This window comes from Lasioglossum baleicum, chromosome 1, assembly GCF_051020765.1.
Source record: "Lasioglossum baleicum chromosome 1, iyLasBale1, whole genome shotgun sequence".
NCBI lineage: Eukaryota > Metazoa > Arthropoda > Insecta > Hymenoptera > Halictidae > Lasioglossum > Lasioglossum baleicum.
Genome location: NC_134929.1, coordinates 7,469,060 through 7,494,898, shown reverse-complemented (window position 1 = coordinate 7,494,898; position 25,839 = coordinate 7,469,060). Strand labels below are relative to the sequence as shown.

Below are 25,839 nucleotides of genomic sequence, written 5' to 3'. Positions count from 1 at the left end.
AATTGGTTTCCATTTCGGAAAATGTTTCTGTTGGTTCTTCGTAAATCTGGCACGCTGTAATTTTATTGGATTCGTGCTTGTTTCATAATGATTCTGCTCTAGTTATTTCTTCGAATGGATCGCGACAGATCAGCTGGCAGCTCCAAGAAAGGATAGATCAGTTTCAGCGACGTTCAATGACGACTCCCACGGCTGTGCTTAAATTTAGTCACTGAAATTGGCCTTCCAGAATTTTTCAGGATCCCATACAGGGTCTAGTACGGCGGCGAGTGACTCGGATATCTTTTATTCCGCGTTGACGTTCCTAAAGGAGGCTCGTTCCTCCGTTTTCGAGCGTCGTTAGCGAGACCAGTCGATCTTTTCCAGCGATTCCCGCGGCCACGGCTCCTTTGTCAATCATCGAGAAGACCGTAAGAAGATAATTACACGTTGATCGACCATTCCTCGAACATCCCTGTGGTTTTGCATCGCCGTCGCACACCACGACCGGATGCTTTTATTTCGATGAGTCACTCCCACACTCTCGACGTTTCGAGAACGGAACAGGTTCGTGAGCCAGTGACTTCAACGCGTGGTTCGGCCAATGCGCGCTGCGAGACCGTGCGCATTCCTACCCCCCCGTCCGACTCTTCCGTTTCGAGATATTCGTTGGCACCTTTGCCATACACTCCACCAAATTATATTAGGTCGTTCGGAAAGTAATTTCGTTTCTCGTGTGGAGATGGCATTGTTTCCATTTGTTATTACTAGACATCTCTGTGCATCTTTATGCATTTATAGCAAAATTGAGTAGATGAGATACGAAATTGCATTATTGTAAATCTTGAGGTTCTCTGTCTGTGTTCATTTTCAATGTGTACAACAATGTGTTCAATTAGCAACTGGGGAAAAAACTGTTTCCTGAATAGAGCGACTTTGTAGAGTAACCAATGGCGAATTAATATAAATTTCTATGCTTGAAAGGGTAATGTAAGATGTTGAAGAAGTGATGGCTCACGTAATATCAGTTCTTATAGTCATCTATTGAAACGATCACCGATTCATTGCAACTGTAGATGCACAAAGTGCATTGGACAAACTTCATTCCTTAATGGACACGTTTCACAGAGTATCTGAAATAATGAATGCCTATTTCTTTGTAGAGGCAGTCGATTCTTACGAAATATTCGTTTCACCTCTGAATTCAATTTTTAAAAAATGAACTAAGGCTGGAGAATTGTCTACTGAAAAATATCAAAATGTCTGTATCACCAACAGATTACAAGATGCATAACATCACACAGCATCGATCGCACAATCGCCAATCAAATCAGGCATCGTTCCGAAGGATCAAATACGTCTAACGTCCTATCACAGCTCGCGCGTCATAACCCAGCCTGTTCCTCCAGCTAGAACACGAAAAATAACCCTAAAACATCGGGTCGTCCGGTGAAGTTAGCCTGAATTTCGCTGGAGGTGGTATGACCAAAGCGCGGCTTGGAAGAAGCGCAGCGGTGGAAGTGTGACGCGGGTCACGGTCAACCGCTGTATCGTATCAAAACTCGATCTACAGTCACGCAGAGGTTCGCGGCGAGAGACTCCTGCGGGCCGACTTCTTCGTCGATCCTTACCTAGCCCATCCCGCGCAATTATCGGCCGGGGAACGAACGGCTTCTAATTTGACGAAGAACGTGCGTGCAAACGTCGTCGGATGGTTTCACCGCGGCTCGATCCTCTTCCAGCCTCTTTCCACCTACCGTCCAGTTTTTTCACGATCCACGCCCGCTTTTGTCGAACCGATTAATCTCCGAGGAGAGCCCCGGACAGAGAGAACGAGACAGAGAAAGAGAGAGAGAGAGATTTGTGGAGTTGGCGGGTTTGCTCGCGCGGCAGCCGCGAGAGAGCCCGAGCAACAAGGAACGTTCGGTTCTGTCGCAGCTGCGCGCCACTATTAATTCAGGTTGACACTTCAGGTGTTTTGAATTATGACTGTTGTGTTGGACTATTAATTCTCGCCCGGGCATCAATTTCTCAGGCTGAGAAAGTTCGGAGTCCCTGCTAGAGACATCACCCGCGATGCTCGACGGTCTTCTATGCCGCGCGAGACCTAGCTGGAGAACGTTTGCTAGAGGACTCTTATAGGATGCGACGCGACGCCGGCGTCCCCGTGATTTATCGAGCCGATAACACGCGAAATTTCCCGTGTAAACCGCCTAATTGTTCCTGGGATTGAGACGGGCATACTCGCGAGAGGAGACAACGTGATCCTGCGTCGTGCCGGGGCCGGCGACGCTTTTGTATCAGGTGGATCGATGAATAATTTGTTCATCTTTTAACCCTTTAGTCCAGTAAGTATGGGTGGGAGTCACAATGTTTAAGTTGTGGTGTTCATGAAAAATTTTATATACCATCATTTTTGTATTTATACGCTGTTGTGTGTAGGGGATCGATGAATAATTTGGTTATTTTTTAACTCTTTCTCGATGTCTAGTGGCGCGAGCAAGTGGCACACAGTGTTTATTAAAAGTGACTGGTATGAGTTGCCTGGAAAAAAATTATACGACCGTACTTGTGTAGATTTTGTATGATTTTTATCATAATACATGTTGAACCAAATTCACTCCTGCTGCCCACAATCTCGTTACAAAATATATCTATCTTGCATAAAGATCCGCAGTCTAGTAATCACATCTTGAAGCATCTTTATCATTTCAAAATTTGGAAAATGAAAAATCTGAAACCTGTTATTCGACGCGTAGTGGTCGATTCAGTCTTAATTTGTGCTGTTGAAATTATAGAATTTTTAGACTTAATTTAACAGTGAACGTGTTAAAAAAAAAAATGTTTATGTGGGTCTATGAATGCAATATTTATTCTGCATAAAAATTTGCAGTCTAAAAATCAGTGATACGAAACTTGATCAAGTACGTCGGTATTTTGGCCCGAATCCCGGGGATGAATGAAGTCGAAGGATGCAGAATTATCGCCTGCGGGAGGGTTGAGAAAAAAGAAATTCTTTCAATGAATAATTTGTGGCCGTAGCGTAATCTGCTGGCGAGTGTATGCATCGCGCACAGTTACCGACCGGACGTCGGAGTTAAGAGCCAGATTCCAACCGCAGACCGCAAAACCGCAGGATCACAGGAGTTCGAGATATCGAGCATTCTTTCTCCCAACCCCCTTGCTACTCCTTGATCCTAATATACGCGACCGCGTGTGCAGGGTCTGCGCCCGGGAAAATTCATTTCTTCTACCAGGATAGGAGGGTTTACCCAACCGCCAAGGATTACCGAAAAATCCCCTATTGCCGCAACATACCGAATGCGACACCTAAACACCTAGAGAATCGCTCGACAAGATTGTGCGATCACGTTTCCTTCGAACAATTCAATAAAGCACGCTTAATCCGGGGAGCGGTTGCTCGAATGGCAACTCTTATCCTTTCGAACCAGAAATTATTCTTTTCGAACAAAAACGTGTAATATTTTTATATGAAAGTTGAATGTTTTCCATTATTCTACTTTGTGAAGACTTTTAGAGATACTACTGTGGACACCACACACAGTGTTGGGCAATAAATAAATTTATTTAAATAGAAATTTAAACAATAAATTATTTGTTACTCGGATATTCAAATAAAACGCAAGAATAATTATTTATCATTTGAGCAAGTCTAAACGAATTTATTTGGAATAATAAAGTTAATTGTTATTTACATATAATATAAATATTGTTGATTTGAACACGGTTGGATCCTTGATCGAGTGGAGATCGCAGCAAATTGAAAATATGTTAGCAACTATGTTATAGAACTTACCCTACTCTGTAGTCCGTACAAGATGGCGGCGGGTTCCAAACGGTGCTATGGCAGAGCATCCAATCGCACCAGATCTAGAACAAAAAGTTCCAAGGATGAACGATAGCCCCGGCTGGAATGAGAGTTCCTATTTATAGAAAGGCTAGGAGACATTTTATTTTCCGCAGACAACGTTCATCTATCTTTGGAAAGTGAATCGTACTTCTGCCGTCTCGTATCGCGTCTACATTATCGGCAATATTAATGGTCACGCGTAGGACAAGAGCAAAACTCGCTATTATTCCCATGGCCAGGTTGTGGTTTCGATACCTATCGCACTATTCGAGGAATGTCCACTTGGCTCTGGCGATTCTGTTGCTGAATACACCGCATACCATACGATTCACAAAATTTTAAACGTCATCATCAGTCTGCGGCTGATCGTTTATAAAAGACCATCGATCTTTCTTCAAATCTATTATCCCATAAAATCGTGGACGTGGGAAAAATTCATTTCCCAAATGAACGTTTCCTCAAAATCAATATTCAGTAAAATTACCATTAATGTTTGTTAATGCAAATATATTTTAAACTTCATAGAGTTGTAGCTCATGCCAAGACGAGTTCAATGACGTGGTTCAATGTTGAGTAAACTGCGGATCTTTATTGAAAATAAAAATGTTCTGCATTGAGGAAAGCAGAAGTGAAACAAAAATTGATTTTATCCCCTAATGACATTTTTCTAATCTTTTACTGTTTTATAAATATTTCATTCAACCAATCTTTTCATAAATGCATAAAGATCCGCAGTGTGATGATGGGTTCCATATTTATGAGAAAAATTTGTGAAAAGCGTGCCAATGAAACAGAAATGATGTATGGAGATGTTAACCCTTTGCACTCGAAGCAATTTGAATTCCAATATCATGATAATTGTTCCAACCCAGATCAATTTTGTTCTATGTAATCTTTTCTACATTGTTCACGTCAAATTGAACATGTTTTCTTATACAAATTTATAGAATACAGACAAATAATGTTAAAACTGTTTTGAATAATGGTACGGCAATTTTTAGTGGCGTCTCAGACTCGCCATTCGAGTGCAAAGGGTTAAGAAAATTTCTGGACCGACTCAACACTGTTGAACAGTCGGAAACTGTGTCTGCGCATCATTGTGAGACGCGAGAACAATCCGCGACGACTCCGCACGAGCCGAAACCAGGAAGAGCCGATGACGCCGCCGCGATTCCAATAGCTTGTCATAGGCTGACCTTTATCGATAGAGCGTGCGTGCATAGCTTACGTGCGATAGGTGCATTAATCGCGAACGCTGGGTTGCATAATAAGTCGAGACACGAACGGACCAGGGCCCGGGACTTGACAACGGCCACCGGCAGACCTTGCGTGGGTGCGAACCGAGCGCGATGCTTCATAAATTCTCGGCCGGTTAGGCGAGCGAGCGCGATGGGATTATGGCGATGACGAGGCCCATGACGATCCGATCGAGTTTCATGAAATATCGCGAATCCAAACGGAAGCTCGAATGCAATCCGTTTCCGTCAGGGTAAATCATTTTTTGACTGATTCGACTGATTCCGAATTGTCGATATTTGCAGGGTGCGATCAATTTTAGGTTTCATTTCAAGCGCTCCACTTACTATCCTACTGAACCGTATTCTTTTAGAAATTATTAGATTGGAAGGAAAGTTCTGTCGTATTTTAAATAATTTTTTTTACAAAATTTACAATTTGGCTTGTAAATGAAAGACACGTGTTGCTAGTGAGTCATTGGGAGACACGAAGTTGTTAAAAATAATGGAAACTATATCATAAATAACTATATTATAAATTAATTCAAATGTTTTCTTTAAAATATTAATAAGTAGAATTAATTTACTGATGAAGTCTTTCTTTTTTTAATTTTGACTTAGTCCACTGTCGTGAGTGTTACGTGTGAAGATCAAATTTTTGCCAGTTGAAATAGCTAATTTTGATGAATTGGCCACGAAAGACCGCGGAACCTTTCGACAGTTTAATATTTTGAGATTCCGCGATCGATTAGCCCGCGCGCAATTAAAATGACGCGGTTTTTCCCGGTACGGTGAAAGTTTCTCGGAAAAAGGAGATCTTGATAGGGGGGTCCCATTAGATATGCCATAGATAACGGAAATACCTTGATAGCTGGTAAAAGGACTTGCATGTCCTCGCTAACAACCATCCTCGACTCTTCGCCGCTGTCCAACTGAGACTTGAGCAAGGACACGCCACGTTCTAAAATCAGATTGAACATCTGCAAGGATACGACCAGTGCCCTTTCTTGGACCTCGGACCGGTACCCCTGCTCCATTTGGGCATCTGAAACAAACAGAGGGAAAAATCGAACCGTTAGCGACACGAATGCGACATTTCAACGCTTGCTACTAAACAGTTAGGCTTACTACCGCGCGGAATTCTATACTTTCTGCTGGGAATTCGCAATTTGATGCAACGCAAACCCTCCTATGCTACTTGAACCTAACCGAATGCTGCAATTCGCTCGTTTCGGTGATGATCTGAGAGGACGCGCGCTACCAGAACTTGTTACAAGTCTTCTAAGGTGAAAGTCAGTCTTTTGGAGTTTTCTTTACTTCGATAAGTGTAGGTACAACACAATATTTACTTCTGCTTGATTAGTATCTTCATTTGATCTAATTAGTCGTAGAATCTTGTGTGCAATAGATGCAATATTTTAATAATTTAACTGAAATTGGATGTAATATAATAATTGGGTCTTTATCACTTAATTTTCTGTGCTGGAATGTCGATTAATTTTTGCACATGTGTACTTTACATTTTTAAACCATTCAAGTGATAAGAGGGTCAATAGAACAGCATGTTTTGTCAAAAATTTTAAATTCATAAAACCAGTGCCTCTTAACATAAAAAAAATATATAAAAAAACTTTTTTAAAACCACGCTTATGTTAAAATGCAATAAAAAGGAGAAAATAATTTTTTTAGACATTAGTGACTATAAATAAAGCTCCTTCGGTGCGAAATGGGTCAGTGGAGTGGAGATGAGTCGGAGTGGCAACGCCTAGTGGAGTAGGGAGCGTTGTCGCGCGGAGTGGGGATCGCTGAACGCGATGACGTACTACCGAGCGTCGTAAATTTGTTTTTTAATATTGCATTGTCATCCAGTTCTGAGCTATGTTTAAAGTTTCAAGTCTCTAGTTCATCGGGAAGTGGTTTAAAATTCTATAACAAGATTTGACGCATACAACAACAACAACTCGGCAAGCTATTATAAGCGTGGTAATAATAAAAATCAATGTGAATGTTGACGATGCCACAGGGCGGTAAACGCGGGGTACGGGTTGCGATTGTCGCATGATTCCATGCAATTGTGGCACAGTAGAACTTCTGGTTTTGAAGAAATCGGCTGCTACCGTACGATTAAGGCCGAACTCTGGAATGGTTTGGCCTGCGAGAGGAGCGCCAGGTGGATAAACAGAAAAAGGGTGGAGGGGAAAGAGGCGACGAGACGCGGAAGCGCATCCCCGTCCGAGGAAGACGAGGCTTTTCATTATCTCGTATATCCATCGCGGGTAATCGGCATAGCCAACATTTTAACGTCGTTCCTATCGTACGGAGTTGGGAACGAGACTAACAGAAACCGTGCAGTTGATCGGCGAAACGAGCGGGGAGAAGCCTAACTACTTTACGAAGGCGACATTGTGCGGCACCTTTCATCTAGGATACCGCGACTGCCTTGGCCCCTGAGCTCCTCTGACCACGGTGAACCATCCATTGACGACGTTCATTATTGATCAGACCGTAAGCTACCACGGAATTTCAGCCAGGGATTCGCAGAGCTGCGGAAATTTTAAACGGGTTCTGCTTGAAACGTGGTCCGTGAAGCTATCTTCAAAACAGAACGATTTTATGTTGCATTTTTATGAACATTTGAGGACCGAAATGTTCCTCGTACCGTGTTCGAACACATTTCTTGTTGGCTGGCCTCGAAAGTTTATCGAAATAAAGATTTTTATCTTTATACAGGGTGTACCCGTTAAATTGTGTCGCCATTTTTTCGTATGCTCGGAATTGTATCGTGCTTGGACTCGTTTCGATCAGGAAGGTGTCAGGAATGTATTAGTAAATATTTCACGAGAAAATAATTAAAACCAAGAAGGTGAACGTGTCTTATTCTGCACTATCCAATTTGGGAGTGACAGTTTCGCAATGTCGATACTAGTTTAGCTAACACAAAAGAGTCTCGCGCGATTCAGGCGTGGTGATGGGGTCCCATAGAGCCGAGTGAGCCAGGACGGAGATGCGGAGGAACAAAGATGGCGGCAAATGGGGAGCACAGTCGCTTACGGTCAGCAAATTGAATAAGGCAAGGGCAAACAAGCGAATATTCCATATATCCCCGTGGCGTAGGGCAACGTGCGCCACACGCGAGACCCACTCGACGATACCATGGCGTCTGGCAGTTTAATTTATCGCGGACGAGGATAATAATTAGCGTTTAACTGCGAGGTTCGCTCGAATGCCCGTGTGGTCTCCTTGCGAGGGTTGGGATTGTAAAGGGTAATTAGTTAGGGAAGATTTATAGAAAGGCCCCCTGAACAAATTGCCAATGCGATCATTAGCGAAAATTACGCGTATCGTACGTCAACTTCCTTCTTCGACTCCCTCTATCTCCGGCCAGCTCTTCCACCACCTTTTACCCTGTTCCCCGTGGTTTCATTCACCGTCAAAGTGGCGAGTTTCTGCGTTTCTAACTGTCAGCGTGGCAACCAATAGACCTTTCCTTATCGCCTTCAATCGCGCACAGGAGAGAAAGAATACTCTTCGCCATACCGCCACGCTGGCTCTAGCATTTTGACGGGCCGGCAATTAATTGCGGATACCGTCGATCAGAGAATGGCCAGGGTTTAATTGCCGACTGACCTTTGTCGGGGATGCGATAATTGGCTTCTTCGGGGAGGAACTTGCTTAACCCCTCGCGTTTAACCCCTAACTGAAATAGAGACTTTGTTACTCCACCTGCTAAACGACTCGCCACCAATGCATCTTTCTGCCTAGTTCATTTACTAAACGATCTATAATTTGTATTGCAGCGGGTCTTTCAACTTCATTGTACTATTATCTATTTTATAGGACCGGTCTTTTTTAATTTGTAATATCTAACGATTAATATCGATTTTAACAGTAGCATCAGGGAACGTTAAAGAAGCTCAGTAATTTTCTTTTAAATAATAATTTCAGAAGACGAGCTGTTACACTACATTAATTTGATTTGCTTAAATTATGAATGAAATTACAATCTATTGAGAGATCCTCAGCTGTTGATTTTTGGAGTGAAAAATAAAGTATTAAGCCTTTGCACTCGAATGGCGAGTCTGCGGCGCCACTAAAAATTGCCATTTCATTATTCAAAACAGTTTTAACATTATTAAGTTTGTCTGTATTCTATAAATTGTAAAAAGCTGAACATTTATATCGGGAAACAGGTTTAATTTGATGTGCACAATGTAAAAAAGATTACATAGAACAAAAATTATCTGAGTTGAAACACAAATATCTTGATTTTGGAATACAAATTGCTTCGAGTGCAAAGGGTTAAAAACACATGCATCCGAATCGGTGAAAGCCTAAACAGTTGCATACAGCATCGCTAGGAAACGAAAGCGGCGAGAAACGAGACACGAGCCGAAAGCCTGCAACAGTTTGCAGGGTAATTCGATTGATGGTTGAATAGGGGATGGAAACGGGGTTGTCAATGAGGCTGGAAAAGGCAGTCACCCGGCAAGGTGTACCCTTCTTTCCTAACGAACTGAACTGAACGCGAGGACACAGTCTGCCGCCGTGAAAACTCCGGGAGCGTCGCGTCTCGTCGTGTCGCGCTGCGTCGTGTGCCGTTTAATGAAATTCGGGAGGGCGAGGTCAGCCTTGCTGTTTCCAGAACCGATACTAACGCGATTACCCTTGCGAAAACGGACGGGAATCGAGTTAGTCGGCCTGCCTCGGATAATTCCATTAGCATCGATTCCGACGGCTGAGTTTCTGACTCGTTGTGCCCGCCGATAATGAATTTCCGCGGGAGACGCTTAATTCGCTGTGTCGCCGCGGATGAAGTCTTTCATTGTCGAATTAATGGCCCTCCGCGAACGGGACGCAGACCGTTGGGAATCGCGGGCGACGCTCCGGAATTCGATGGGAGAATCGCATTTGGCTGGCCGCGTTGCGATCGGCACTGCGCCGAGAAACTAATTGAAAGCCCGCGGGCTCTTTGCTGGGAATTTGCATTTTTACGGGCCGATCGATCGACCCGTCAACTATCCCGCGAACTGCACAGCATCCTTACTCGAATACTATATCGTACGAACGTTATTCGGGAACGTAAACGTGAATATTAAGCGTACGAATTCATTTGTGCTCCTCAAAATTAATCCGGCGAACGCGTCCGGACGTTTTTATGAAAGTGCAGCAATTTTCTTTGAGATCAATGAAGAAATTGAAGAAGTGGATGGAATTATCAGTGTTCATAAACGAACCATATATTTAATGAAACAACTGACAAATTTTCCAAACAAAACGCTCCCTCATTTCTTTATCTCGTTCAACCAAATTCACTTCATACATTTTGCCTCTCACTCATTATGTTTCTTCCTCGTTCTCGCAACATAAATCCGCAGAATCCACTCAGGTGCGATATGAACCATCAACCACTTGGTCTAGGATTCAGTGTTGATCACAGGATCGCTTGTTCAACATCAACATCATCAGCCGTGAGAACGGTAGCTTTGAAGAGGAAGATCGTCAGCTTTGAAGTGGAAGATCGTCCCGCGCGAGATCGTCGCGTCGTGGACGAAAGTTAAATCGTAAATCCAGCAAATTGCCGGTGGGCTGCGCGAAGTAAAGTGTTGTTCACACCTACGTCCGCGAACGACGTGTAACGCGGGAACGCCGGGAATTTCGTCACGACCTTCGCTGGATCTTCACGCACGAACGCTCGTTCGCCGTTCAGATGGCTGAAGCTGGCTTGCGACGTGCCTGTCATATTCGCCGGCTACTTCTGAGGGCTTCCTGTCCAACAGCCACCGGGACAGCTCGATTTCGATCGCCGAGCATCGTGCCGGTTACTTTTTCTCCTTGCAAGACACGCTTTTCGAAAGGAGACACCTGTCGTACATCCTCGCTTATACCGGCTGCCTATCGCAACGCTATCATTAGACTGGTGTCACTCGGGTTCTTGGATTAGGGGAGACCCATTCAGTCGTAATAGATCGGGAAAAACGATGAACACAACCTCCGACCACCTTCAGGGTAATAACGAGCCAGTCCATACTAGATATGAATGGTATTCAATTTTGTATTTCAATCTGTTCTTTTGTGAGCGATAGAATCTTTACGCAAATCCCAATTTTCATGGATTATTCGATCAATTCGGGATCAGGAACAAGTTTATTACCTTTTTACACATTAATCAATCAATCTTGATTCAAATTTTAATCGATTAATGTCCAACTCTGCAAGAGAACACGGACCAATTGCTTTTAAGGCTCGCAGAGTTAACCCATTTCCATGTAATGTAACGGAAATTTGTCTCGTAATAAATGTTCGTTTAACTTTGTACGAACAATTGACAAAACCTAAATTTTTCCTACAGACCTTCCACAAAATCTTTTCTACGGCTAGGCACTCTTTCACTGAAAGATTCATGTCATTTGAGTAAGTCCGCCCACTATGCTAGAAGCTTATTTCTCTCGAAACGTCGACGAGTTCCACGTGACGAACGGGATCCGAGTGAATAATCTACGAACACCGAGTGGCCGTTGAATATGATAATTATCAATTCTAAACGACTGTTCTTCATACGTCTAATTCGTGCAGTCATTATTTCTTGCTTGTTGCAGGTTCGCGAGCACGGAACGCGAGAGCCAAGAAATAAGCAACAGGAGACGAAGAAGAAGGAACGGAAAAGAACGGAGGAGAGAGAATTCCAAGCGAGGGATGCCGACAGTGGTCGGTCCAGATACCTATCGTGTCCCGAGCTAGAACCGTGACGTTGAATACAAAATGTTACGAGTGCAGATTGATCGACTGGAACCTCGAAACGAAACGATGGGCCTCGGTCATGCGATTATCCGAGGAAGACTTCCTGCGGAGCGTCCGTCTGTTCTGATCTATTCTGACGACGCTAAATTTTCGCATAAACGCCAGGCCATCGCTCACGCGGGTACGCACAAATCTGGATACGGTGCGGTTGCGCCTAATTCCCGGATGCACGCGAATCTAACAAACCATTCTTTTCTGGCAAAAAGCTCTATCGTTCTTTTAGTAAAATATTTCTCGGTAAATGTACTTGACTCGACCAGTGAAGCAAAAATATTTATATTATTCTATTGAAAAAGAAAGATAAATGAATAAAGCATTAAGAATTTCATCTTCGATCATTTTATTAAATAGGAATATACTGATATGCTTAAATTAATTCAATATGTCTACTGTTTTAAGCTAAATCACTTTTGTTGTGACTGGATACTGAAAAGATTGAAAAATTTGTCTGGTCATGCAAAGAGTCGGAATAATAATTACTAGACTGCGGATCTTTATGAAAAATAAACAATGCTCGCATTGATTGCAGGACACTGGAGCCAAATAAAAACTGTATTCTTCTTTAAATTATTCTATGAAGCTGAAACTGGTACATTGATGTATTTCCATAAATATGTCCAATAATTACACACGAGAGAAAACAAGGTAAGTTATTAAGAAAATTTACGGAGTCCATAAAATGCTTAAACCGTATCTACAAAATAGAAATTGTAAAATAAAGAAGATTCCGATTCCGATGTCTGGTAGAACAGTCTATGAAGAGAGAAATTTGCATGAAAACACGGTCCAGATATGCTGTATTAGATAACAAGACTTACGCGTCGTTAAAATGGTTAGGCCTCATTAAACAAAAATTATCTCGCCGCTCGTATTCGCAATTGCCCATAGAATCGAATAAGTATGAGTATAGTAACATAGAGTGCGAGCCATTTCGATAAAAACATCATAGAGATATCACTCGACAACACGGCGCACGGCGCGGCATAACCAAGTCCGACGATCAACGACACTAATTCCCTGACAAATAAGAAAACAAGCTGTCGCACAGAAGCCAGTGTCTCGAGAGTTATTATGGGAGCATCATCATTATCATTATCGCTATCGCGCGAATTACCGGGCTAATACGGTATTCACGACATTCGCGCGCAGATATTATCGCCACGCTATCCGTTCGTCGCTTAAGTACTTCCGAAATTTATGATTTCCATACTTCAACCGACCGATAAAATAACGAGTAGCATCAATCCATGAGGAGGGGGGCTCTTGTACCCAACGTGGAGGCGACTACTGGCTAGCGATGGGACCAACTGCATCGTTGATACAGTTGTTGAACAAGAATAAGAGTTGCTGAACACGCAATTACATTGAATGGGGTTGCAAAATGATCATTCTTCGAAGTGAATATTCTTACTGTTTGGTCCATGATTTTGTGGAAGATTTAAATATTGTCGATGGACTACTATCAATTTATGCAAAGAGGGGTCGATCTTTCCGACACCCTCGATGAAGCCCACCCTCAATATAAATGTAGCCAGAATTATTGACTGCGATAACGTAAATTGACTTCTTCAACCCCCAACATCAAGCATCTCCTTCAATATAAATAAAGTCAGAATTATTGACTTGAATCATTTATTTGAACGTAACTGTGGAGTGTAATAAGTCTTGAAACTTCGGGATTCTTTTTTGTGAAAATGGTCAAGTTCCACAAAGCCTTCATTAAGAATAGATGAAGTCAGAATTATTGATTTCATTGATTTCAACCTTTTTAACCGACTTCGAAAAAGGAGGAGGTTACTCAATTCGATCTGTATGTGCCTTTTTTTCTATGTATGTTCACTGATTACGCCGAGATGGATGGACCAATTGGAACGAAACCTTTTGCATCTTGTAGAGTATGTCTCCTGATTGGTCCCTTGCAAACAAATTTTGCATTTTTTCATTCTTTGCGATTTTTATCGCAAATAACCAATAAGACCGAAAAACCATCCTACGGTGTTCTACAAATTCTGCTCGTACCACTAAAAAGTGTGAAATAAAAAAAATTCTTTTCTTAATTAAATCGACTTTAAAAAACGCACTAAAAAGTATGAAATAATTTCCATTTAATTGATGTGAATACACACGAACTTAAATACAATACAATCTTGTCGGAGGCGGCGCAAAATTGAAAATTTTCCAAATGACAGATGTTGCTGATTATGATTTCATTGGAATATGGCGAACTTGGAAATCAGTAGGTGGGAAGAGAAGATACATTAACATGTGAAAGCATTGTAGAAGAATTTAAGGATTTTCGTAATTTCCAGTGTCGAAAATTTTCAATTTTGCGCCGCCTTCGAAAAGATTGTATGGTATTTAAGTTCGTGTGTATTCACATAAATTAAATGGAAATTATTTCATACTTTTTAGTGCGTTTTTTCGAAGTCGGTTTAATCTTTTTTATGAGAATGGTTAAGTTTTAACAATCGAGGACAATTCGGTGCAACATTTTGACGTGACCATTCCCAAAATCGAGGGTGCAGGATCACGCGACATCTCGAATTCTGGCTCGCGCGGTACATTTTGGCGAAAAGAGATTGGCCGTTGCAAGGGTGAAAGGATCGAGCCGATGATTCACGAGCACGCATAGTAGTTGGAGCCATCGCTAGTCCCGGCACGCAAAGAACCTCGTCGGTGGAAGGCGCCTGGCGCCACCAGCGTCCACCGAGACGTTCGACGAACCATAAAGCCCCGTCCACATCGTGCACGCGCGTAGATAATACGCGGCGTCCTTGACAACGCGGCTTTTTTCCGGCCCGCGTGCCAAGATAAGCCGAAGGAACGCGAATTGCAGAGGCCGCGGGGGAAAAGCGCGAGGAGCGGGAAAGAAAGGAAGAGAACCGAGAGCGGGACAAGAGCGCGAGTGAAGTTATCGTAAACTGGTTTGCCGGTCGGAATGGCGCGGATCGCGAGGACGATTTAATAAAATGGCGCCAGCCGGCTAGTTGGATATCCGATTACGATATCCCTTTCCCCCCGTGGCGCTGATAAATTCCGCATGAAACGGTAGCTCGTGTCGATAACCCGGCGACGATGTAACCCGGACAGGACGCAACAACGCCGGCCAACTGGATATCTTGGAAATGCACAAATTTTATGGAACCAGCACTTACAGGAGGCCAGTCAATTAGTCAATTGTCCCACCGATGCGCAACATACGAACGAAGATGACAGACATTTTATATTGGTAACAGAAACTTGTACAGGGCGCATCGGTGCAAGCAGGCATCGGGTTATTGCAACAATAAATTTAACTTTTTCCTTGATCTCGATCGACAATTTGTTAATAACATATATTAATGTTTTCAGCGCACTGGTTCGATCTGACGCTACTACTTAAGCAATTTTCAGTTCGTATATCACAGGCATGGAATTAACATGTGTTATGAAGTTGTAAAGAGTTTAAAATAATTTGTTCACTTAGCAAACGCAATTATATAGTAAATAGTTGACCGAAACGTTGAAAGTTTCGTGGTAATTTGCAAAATTCCTTAAGTAGTAGCATCAGATTGAACCAGTGCGTTGGAAACATTAACATATGTTATTAATAAATCTAACCCTTTGCACTCGGAACTATTTTAACACGAAAGCTGAACATTTCATCTGACCTAGAATATTTTGATTCTATATGATTTTCCTCATTTTATGCATATTAAACTGATGCAATTCACTCATGCAATACTTAAATGTTCAGTAATTGATTTGATATAAAATAACTTAAAAATGTGACAATTATTTTACAATACCGATATCGCAATATTTAGTGGTGCCTCAAAGTCGCCACTGGAGTCAAAAAAATATCGAGTCTGAACATTCTCTGATGAAATCTGACGCGTCTGACCGTGGCTGACCAATTCTACTTCTTTCTGCACAGCAACACATCGCGACGAGGAATCAATTTACAAATTGTATCTGCAACGAATTCGCGTGTGAACATAAAAAGCAATAAACACATTCTCGTTGCTTCCGCGGAGAAACGGTCACTTGAATACCCGGCAGATCGAGTGTCGAGAGCGATCAAAAGCAGCCGCGACTGGAACGCGTAACTGAAAACGACGCGGTCTTATCAAACCGTATCACCTACTGTCTCAACGGGGAATATCGGCAATTATGAAAATTCCGCGGAGGGCAGAGAAGAAATAAAACTGGCACGGGGGTATAGCGAGTATTGAAGCCATAAAAATCAGAGATGATCACTCAGCGTGGCAAAAATGTCCCGTGTCTGACTCCGGCCACCGGTGGAAGTCGTTCGGTCACAGTGGACTTTTATTCGCGTTGGACACGAAGAGGCGACCAGAAGAAACCAGCGGCAGAAAAAGAGGGTAGAAGCAGCAGCAGCGGCAGCAGGAAGACGTAAAAGAAGAAGCAGAGAAAGAGCGAGGGAGGGGAAAGAGAGAGGGAGAGAGAGAGAGAGGTACGTTTATTCGTCTGCAAATTAGTCACGAAGTCGGCAGATCGGAGTGTGGCAATGGAAACCAGAGGATATAGTGGTGGCGCTGCCACGAACGGTGGCGGCGGTGGTGATGGTGGTGGTGGTGGTGGCTGAATAGCTTCTGCTCTCGCAAGCCGAGAGCTCAACGTACGACCTTGGCGAGGCCTTGCGAGGTCGCTGACATGATTCCGTCCTGTCCACGGACTCGGTAGATCGCTGGGATTAGAAGAGAAGCAGGGAGAAAGGCAGCCAGGCAGGAAGACCGAAGAGAGGAACGAGCTGACGGTGCCACCACCTCTCTTATCATCCACACCGTCCTCTGTCAGGGAACAGATTTTTATCGGGACACCGCCAGCTAGCTGAAACCCTTCGCTTCTTATCCGGCAACCCGTCACACATCCTGCAAATACGTAATTTACGCAGATCTAAGGTTGACGACGAGAGCTCCGGGCTCTAACGAGCTCCGTGAAACCAAGTCGATCGAGCTCACGCTTGATCCTGTCCTCCGGATACTTGATCCTTGCGCTCGCGGAACCGAGGATGCCTGCCTTGTCGTCTCCAGTTATGATTCTGATCGTTCGTCGACTATCCACGATGTTTCGAATGTGATCTTGTGTCCCTGGAGAGCTTCTTCTCTTATTTCAGTCTAACGAATCTCTTTACGAACGCAATAATTGAAGTTGTTCGAGCGAGATCACCTGGCTTTTCGATTAAACTTGTCATCTCATCAATAATTTGTAAAGGCGTGAATGTCCATCGAAACTTCCGGCGGTCCGAATGAAACGACACAATCGAGAAAGCTAATTGAACCGGCGAAGACGCAGCATCTTCAGGACAGAGGCACCCAAAGAAGATGAAGAAGAAGTAGAAGAGGAGGAAGCGTCGTTCCATGACCGAGCATCGACAAAATGAAAGCCTGGAAGCCTCACGTTCCGCGAACAATCTCATTTTGACTTTAATTATACACCCGGGAGACGCTTAAGGTTGCCAGGGAACGGAAAAAGAAACTGAAAAAGAAGCCGGTCGACAGTTTTGCATCAGACGACACGGCATCGGGGCACGCAAACTCAGTCTTCTTGCGGATCCCTTCAACCCCCTTTTCCGTCCCGTTTTCCCCTTCGTCGCCCCCCTCTTTAGGGGCTACGTCCTGATCCTCGACTTTTAATTCGCGCAGATACAGTGGCGGGAGCAGGAAGCACTGAGCTTCAGCTTCCTATAATCATCGCTGGAAATGATACTCCGATACATAATAATGATCGTGGATATTACGTGGAACTAACGAGCCGGGCCCCGCGTCGATCCTCTTCGATCCTCTTCGACGAGATCGACAATTCCTTGCCCGTTCCCTCGACTTCGTACACTTCGTTCGACGAAACGATCAAATCAGTCGCGGACATTGAAGTCTGCTAAACTCGGCGAAAGTTATCATTAACTGCTACTCCTAGATCAATTTTTTTCATTCTTGCGATAGCTAGACAGCGGATTTGAGCAAGCGTAATTTAGCGGGATCCCACTTTGTGTGATTGCAAGCCCTAATTACAACATGTGCTTGGACAGAGAAATTTACGGAATCAATTTCTATGTAAGCAACTTCGTAATTTCAATAATTGCAAAATAAAGAAGCGGTAGTAGGTTTAGTGTTAGAATAAAAACAAATAACTACGTCCTGTTTCATTCCATTGATCAAACACTTTTTGCCATTAGTGGATCAGATAGTGTCTCTATGATACTTTGCTTCCTCGCGGATGACACCTGTAATCTCTCTCTCCCTCAAGTAGACACGTAACATGACTTTGAGGAATTATTCTGATGCAGACGCAGGTTAAATCTCGCAGGTGTCTACTACCGTCACGCCGGCACGGGGTATAAATCTCGCCGGTGTAGAATCTCGAGTGGACACGCAGCGTAACTCTCTTTCTCGAACCACGCCGACACGTAACTCACGCGAATTACGCCTGGCGCGCACGCGGATACTTTATAAACACGCTTCGTAAAAATGATTAATAAATAAAACCCTCGCCGGATGAAACCGCGGGGACCTGTCGCGCCGAGGTGTCGGGAGACAGCGTTTTGAAAAAATCGACGGTAATTGACTTGTTGTTTTACGACGAGGGACGAGGTAACGCGCAAGAAGATGAAACCATTGAACTCTAAGGGTACGATGATCTGTCGAGCGCAAGAAGTCAATGATACTACCCTTCTTCCTGGCGGTTGTATCCACTCGCGGCTGACTGATCGAAGGACATTTACATCCAGACACATAGATCCTTCAAAGGAGGCCTGCGTATTCTTCAAAGCGGACTCGGCCGTATTATTCATCATAGACGGTGGCAAATGTCACGGTAGAAAACAAACAAAATCCCACGGGTCTAACGAGATAGATAAATCATCGACGATACACCGGACAGAAACGCGGCGTCATATACGCCAGGCTCTTTTTGCTAGATTGAGCCATCATTTCGCTCAAAGCCTTTGTCCTACGAAAAAATCGCATTTACACGAGGTACAATGTACCGGCGGTGTAACGTCCACGGCGTCGCCATTTTTCCTGTGCGTACGATGTTCGGCCGCTACCGAGGAACTCCATTCCTCATGCACGAGGATTAACATCCTTTTATGACTAAAATATTCGCGCATGTTATACATACTGGAGTCTATTGAATGTATGTACTGATTTTTTAATATGTACATTTGTTACGAATATAATATGAAGAGAATGCAGTCTTTATAACTAGACAGCGGATAAAACGCGAATTAAAATTAAAATTCAATTAAAATTATTCGCACAAGAAATAAATCTTTATTCAGCATCATATTTCCATGCAAATGATGTATAAACATTTTATTCCGCATAAAGATCCGCTGTCTATTTATAACACAACACAATAGACTCTATTTCATGGACACAACTGATTTCAGGATCAACGTCACTTCACTCGTCCTCCCAACCGTTACAGACCCCTGAAAGTCTCGGGTCCTTTTTACAACCACGCGACGTCTTATTCTTATTTCCGACCATAAATCTCTCCAGCACAGAGCTCGACGAAAAAGAAAGCCCGCAAACAGCTTGTACAATAAATACTGCTAAAATTTCTGTGTCGAAACGGATCCAACAATAGGTTGCCGACTCCCAGCCATAGCCACCTAATCTCTTATTCCCCTTTCACTGCGAAATCCTCTTTTCCCGCTGACGGCTGTCCGTTTCCATGTTTGAGAGGCGTGAAATATCACCTCGTGATTATGGAGGGCCGCTTTGAAGGAGCCGTAAAATTTGCTCTGCCAACGAATACCCTGGATAGTTCCCTTTTCCCGAGCTCAATACCCCTAACCTCCAACCCCGTTCCCTCTAATTCGCGTTCTCTTGAACAATAAAAGCAGACTGGGAATACTCTGTGCAACCTTGGAAATAGGAATGATGGGGGCCCATCCGTCTTCCCTTATACCGAGGTACTTTAGTTTGTGCTAGAGCCCTCGGTCGCCTACGATTGAATCCCGCCGATCTCAAGCTGATTGCAGCGTCGTAAATTTAGTTGAAATAAAGTTCGAATTGTGGCAGATAACACTCTTAAATATATTTTGAAAACAATTCCTGAAAACAATACATTGATGTCTTTAAATCTTTTTAATATGTTCACTGCTTTAAATTGTGCCTACCCATTTTTGCCATAAATGCATAAAGATCCGCAGTCTACTGATGACCGTGTCTAATTCTCATGTTCGGTCTGCCCGAGACCGAACATTAATCGAATCAGTATACTTAACATGTACGTTAGGACGCTTGTCTGGTAGATGATATTCCTTTTTAGATCTAGGTTAAGAACCTAGCGGCGCCAGAACGTTCTGGTCGTCCATTTGGAATCCAGAAGAGATGGGCTACAGCGTCAGCTCGGAGCCCATCGATCCTTAGAGAACCTCGTTAGGCTTAATAACAGCACTTGACGTAAAATCCGGAGTCATCGATCTCAGTCTCGATTATAATTAATCTTTCCGATCAAAATGCACGTCGCACCCTGACATTAATAGCAACGGACGCGGACTATGTTCAGCCAGGATCATCGCCATTGGTTGCACGCAGGGGAACACACTACCGGGCCTTTTTCTTAATCAGCCCCGCGCATCCAATCAGAAGCCAACGCGACAAAAACATTTATTATTCTCGTAATCTTCATTCGAACCGGCGAGTTCAACCTTGACTTCCAACCCTCTCGAACAAGATTTTATTGACAGCCGCTATTAAAAGTCTAGCCAGCCCTGAAGACCCCTTATAAGGATTTACATCAATAGGAATACGTTTGCGTACCGATCGGTGGAATTGATTTCTTGAACGTTATGGTTGTTGCTGGTGTCCGAGCTTTATTCGAACCTGCGATTTCAACGTTGACTTCCAACCCTGTCCAGTAATATTTTAATGACCGCCTCAATTAAGTCCGTTTTTCTCAGACAACTCAGACAACCCCTTAAAAGGATGTACATCAGCAGGAATATACCTATATCTGCGCATCGATCGGTGGAATTGATTTCTCGAAACGCAGATGTTGTTGCTGGTCTCCGAGTCTTCGGTCACGTTATCGCAGAAGAAGTCAGGCTGAGAACAAAGTATCAATCGCTGCAGTTGTTATTCAACTGCGGTGTAGTCAGGATGCAACCGCGGTTCCTAGAAAGAAGAAGACCTTTCGAAGACGACGTTCGCCACCGCTCGGTTTCTTTCATCGAGAGATCCCGCGAGCAACACGAGTCCTGTGCGTGAGATAGTTTCGGCTGGTCACGTCCCATCATGGTTTCCGCTCGTGCAGAAACGGCCAGGGCTAAATAAGCTCCTCCATTGGCAAAAGAACGAGCCCGTGCGCGGAGAGACCGTTTCTTCGGGCTGTTTCTTTTCTCGTGATACCCATCCCCCAAACCCTTCCTTTTTTCCGAAATGCTTCATTGTGCTGTTTCTTTGTAGCAACGGAGGCATAATGGGATTCCCACGACTCGCAACAATGTTCCAATCGACTCTAAGCTAAGCCCGGCCGAGATTGGTAAAAGTCACGAAGCAGGCTCTTTCCGCCCCTCGCGGGACAGAGCCGTCCAACACGCTCGCATCTTCCTGGAAGATGAACAGCCAGAGAGACACAAAGGAATTCGACGAACGTCCACGGCATACAGTGTCGTGCGAGTAATAAGCCCTTCGGTTTACCTCGGTTGCGCGTGCTAACAATAATCGGCACCGCTGAATAGATGGAGCTATTAACTTTATCTATCTGCGACACGACACGTTCGGTCGCCCAGGTGGACGATCGCTTACCTGTCCACGTCGTCGACCGTTCCCATTGCCGACGCGGCCCCGTCGATGGGAAACTGGGGTCACTAGGCTGACCTGTCCACTGAATGAACGCTTCAGCTCCGTTTATACTGTCCGCACGGCAACGGTTCTTCTTTATTTTTTCATGCACTCGAATATAAGTGTTTATGGCGACGTATTTCAACTTCGGCTGAACTTCGCGTCGGGAAACCAAAATTGTTTAATGTAAAGGAATAGCAGTGTCGTGGAAGGATGTGAAAATTAACGGCACTAGCACTGTTAGTTTAGTGTATAAAGCACAAGTCAATACGTTCACTTTATTAGAAAAGAAACTTAAGAATCTAACTTATTGAACTAAAGAACCCGACACCACTTAACACTAATCGAACGCAAAGAAGAAGAACTACAATTAATAGAAAACGAGAGATAACGAGAATGAAGAAAAGAAAGACAAAACAGAAGACCCAAGAAGTGCAAGAGCCTTGATCTTTCGAGGTAGCGAGGTTTAGCTCAAGCAAAGCTAAAGCTTTAAACGAAGATTAATCGCTCGAGCAAAGCGGTAGTTTTAAGCGCAAAGTGTTAACCGCTCAAGTGAAGCGGGAGTTCGAAAAGCAACTGACTCTTCGGGTAATGTGAAGAGGAATGTGGGGGGTAGTGTGAAGAGGAGCCTCTATAGCGAATCATTGTTATGGTTTTGGCAACCCCGTCACCTCTCTCTCCCCTGTTCTATATGAAGTAAGTCGCGTGCAGCCGCGTAGCTCGCGCGATCCGCAACAATTAACCTTTTCCGTTGTAATCCTGTAGATCTTGACGAGAAAATGCCGAAAATCCGAGGCTTGATATTAGAAACTCACTGGTTTAAAAGTTATGCCTATGTAATGTTCAGCGATTTTAAGCGTTTTTGACCGGTAAGGGCGCCGCCATGTTGGTATGTACTCAGTGCCGGGGCGCCACCTAACGAGCGGGGCCGCTAAGTGGCACAAAAAGTATGCGATGATGTCGATAACGTAGCTTTCCACCTCGCTACACGAACCTAACTCAGATCAATCTCCCGGCGGCTTCACTCATTGGATGATGTCCGAGTACGTACCAATATGGCGGCGCCCTTACCAGCCTCAACGTTGAAAATCGCTGAACTTCAAACACGCATAAGTTTTTAACCGGTGAGTTTCTAACATTACGACTTGGATTTTCGGCATTTCCTCGCAAAAATCTATAGCATTACATTCAAAACGGTTAAAAATTGTTTTCCTCAGGTGAAGTCTAATCCCAATTTCAAATTAAGAGTGCTGTAAACATCGCGTGGTTCACATTCACAAGTGGAATTGTAATAAAATCAAACACTTCTACGTTACATAAATGACGCGAATGAAGAATCAGCTCGGCAAAGCTGTGTTTAGTAGATCCTCCCACACAATCCTCGCGTCGAAAGTATAAAACCGCGGTGATCCTCGAGCGGTACAACGTCGGAACACCTGCGGAGCAGTTCATCGACGCCGGAAATGGGGGCAAAAATCATAAGTCGTCGTTCGATGGGGCAATAAAGCGGTTCTCCGCCCATCGCCCCTATGAATCGTTAGTCGACGCGATTCTCTACACGCGAGAAAGAAAGAGATGGAGAGGTTCAGGGTACTTCGGTCATGACCATAATTCTTTTGGCCGGCGTCCGTACCCGGCCGGCAAAAAGTGTCTTCGTAAAGTATATCGCGCGCGAAAGTGGGCGACGCCGTCGAAGATATATCCACGTGCCACAAATGAACGTTATGTAAATACGCGTTTAAGGCTCCGCAGGCGAGAAAGAGAGAAAAGATGAGAAAGAGAGAGAGAGGGAGCGCGAACGAAAGAGAATGAAAGAGCTGCGACTGGTCGATACGTGCGTCGCGCATGCCGTCGTGGTACGTGGCTAAAGTAAATTGGTGGTCTGCCGTTGATGTATGGCAGAGTAGTATTACGTACAGCCTGTCTTCTTCATGCATATTCATCCGAAACGATCTACCCGAGTCAATTCGCTATACTATTCGGTACTTAAGCCGATTCGCGGATCACGCTTCCGATACCTAACCGATCCTCTATCTTGAGCAACAACGGTATTGTTATTGTAACAATTACCCATAACTTGCACTTTGACTGAGTTTGTGACTGAAGAATTTCACCCTTGGTGGACTTACTTATTCACTCGAAGCTTATTGTGTAGTATGATTTCATCACACTGAGGGAGTCTGGTTGGTTGATGACCAACATTGCCATGTTGAATACATTTTTTATTAGAAAATGTGAATCATTCAATTGACCAAGCATCAAGATGCATTATGAAGGTTCAGTACAGTCGCACTGCAATTTGAGCTACCAAATTAATTATTCCAAGTGATCGAAGAGACTTTGGTTACCCTATTTAGTATGATTTAATCAGACTCAGGTGTCTCGTTGGTTGATGACCAACATTGCCATGTTGAATAAATTTTTACAAGAAAATATGAAGCATGCAATTGATCAAGTACCAAGATCCATTAGGAAGATAATGGCACAGCAAGTTGAGCTACCAAATTATGCCAATTCATCAATGGGTTTCGTTCCCGAGGATCATCAAAGCATTTCAGCTAATGGAATATTGAATTTCTAACGATGATCTGACAGAGAGAAACGGCTACTATGATAATCGGTCGGATCCCCGGTCTCGATACCGAAAGTTCTCAATTACAGCAACTCTTCTCTCGCATGAGCGAAGATTGTCCTACTGGCGGCGACCCTCGGGCTCCAACAAATCCAATTTCTCCCTGTCAATCTCTCGACTCGGTGTGAAAAACCAGCGTCCTAATGCTCCTGGCCAGCGTCAGTAGCAGTGCTCGCGAACCCGTCCGCGAATAATCCAGGGTATCAACGGGAGAAGAGCAAAAAGAGAACGAGGTCCCGGTGGATAAGGACAGTCTGCGGCCGATGAACGGACAGGTAATCTGCATGCCTAATAATCTCTTGGTCGTCCGCCATGCAAATACTCCCCTACGCGTCCGTTTTGACATTCATTCCCAAGGTCCGAGAAACCGACTGGACACCCCGACTTATCAGAAGACCCTCCCTCCGATGACGTCCCATTTTCGTATCACGCTTGGAACTGGGGCTGAAACGGTCTCCGGTGACCGAATCAACATTATTGCGAGTTTCTGCTAACACAGAATATATTAAATAACTTGTAAAAACTATTGCACGTCTGAACCCTGAGGTAACCTCAAAGTTGTACGTGTACTTCGCACGTGACTATTTGGCATTGGTTGATTTAAATCAACGAGGAAAACACCTGTATTCTTGGACGTCATCTACGTAGAATAATTCATACTAACTTATACTATTATACATTAATGAATACAAGCTAGGGAAATTTAATTTTAACATCAGATTCATAATCAGCGACCCGAGAAAACCCCAGAGTATCAATTTTGAACTAAACTGGAGTGCTCCTTCCTATTTCGGGCACGTTTTGGCGATTTCCGACCGCTGTGAGTCGGCCGCGGTACCGGACAGTTATCCATCATCGATGGACACAATGTCGGGATAAAACCCGTAGGAAGAGTATGTGGCCCGCGGGTGCAGCCCGGGAGTAGGAGGGTCAGAATCGCGGAGGTTATAAACCCGCGTTGGCCGGTCGGCCGGTACGTAGATGGAATGCGTCATTAATGCCTCGGCCATGGCACCGCGGCAGATCAAGTCCTTATGGCAGGTATTCATAGTTATTATCCGCGTCTTCGCAGGAAGTTATATTTTAACGGTCGTAAAGGCTCCGGCGCGAGGCCTCGCAAACGCTGTTTGCCCGCCGGGTATAAGTGCTCATGCAAATACAAAGGTAAACGCGTCTTTCTGCGACGGGGCTTGCAGATCTGCCTCTCCGGGCCTCGACAACGCGGCTATTCACCAAGAACTGTCACCAGGAGGTGCGTCGCCGTTGAGACGGGCCAGAACTTCAGAATTGGTCGGATTGGTCTCCGCGATTAGCTGGACAAATTTCGTTTTCAAACCAACAAAGACGGCAGACAGTGAACTGCCATTGTATGACGCAATTCCATTTGTTTTTCAATATTTAACTATGTTCCACCAATCCGACCATCTTGAAACTTTTGTATACAGGGTGTCTCAGCTGAAGGAGGCCACCTCTCCTTTATTTTTAATGCCACACGAAATATTTATGGCATAATTTAAATGGTATCGA

At 44.0% G+C, this 25,839-nt stretch overlaps 1 protein-coding gene across 5 annotated transcripts in view; it reads right to left on the bottom strand.

Annotated features, from left to right (window-relative positions):
* The window catches only part of LOC143212692 (telomerase-binding protein EST1A), a 169,694-nt gene that overhangs the window by 73,001 nt on the left and 70,854 nt on the right, over positions 1-25,839 (bottom strand). For all 5 annotated transcript variants that reach the window (XM_076433782.1, XM_076432154.1, XM_076435479.1 and 2 more), the window contains 2 exons: positions 5,949-6,130; positions 3,797-3,870 (listed from right to left, as the gene is read on the bottom strand). In XM_076433782.1, coding sequence (XP_076289897.1) covers positions 3,797-3,870; positions 5,949-6,130 — 256 coding nt within the window. The remainder of the gene's footprint in view (positions 1-3,796; positions 3,871-5,948; positions 6,131-25,839) is intronic.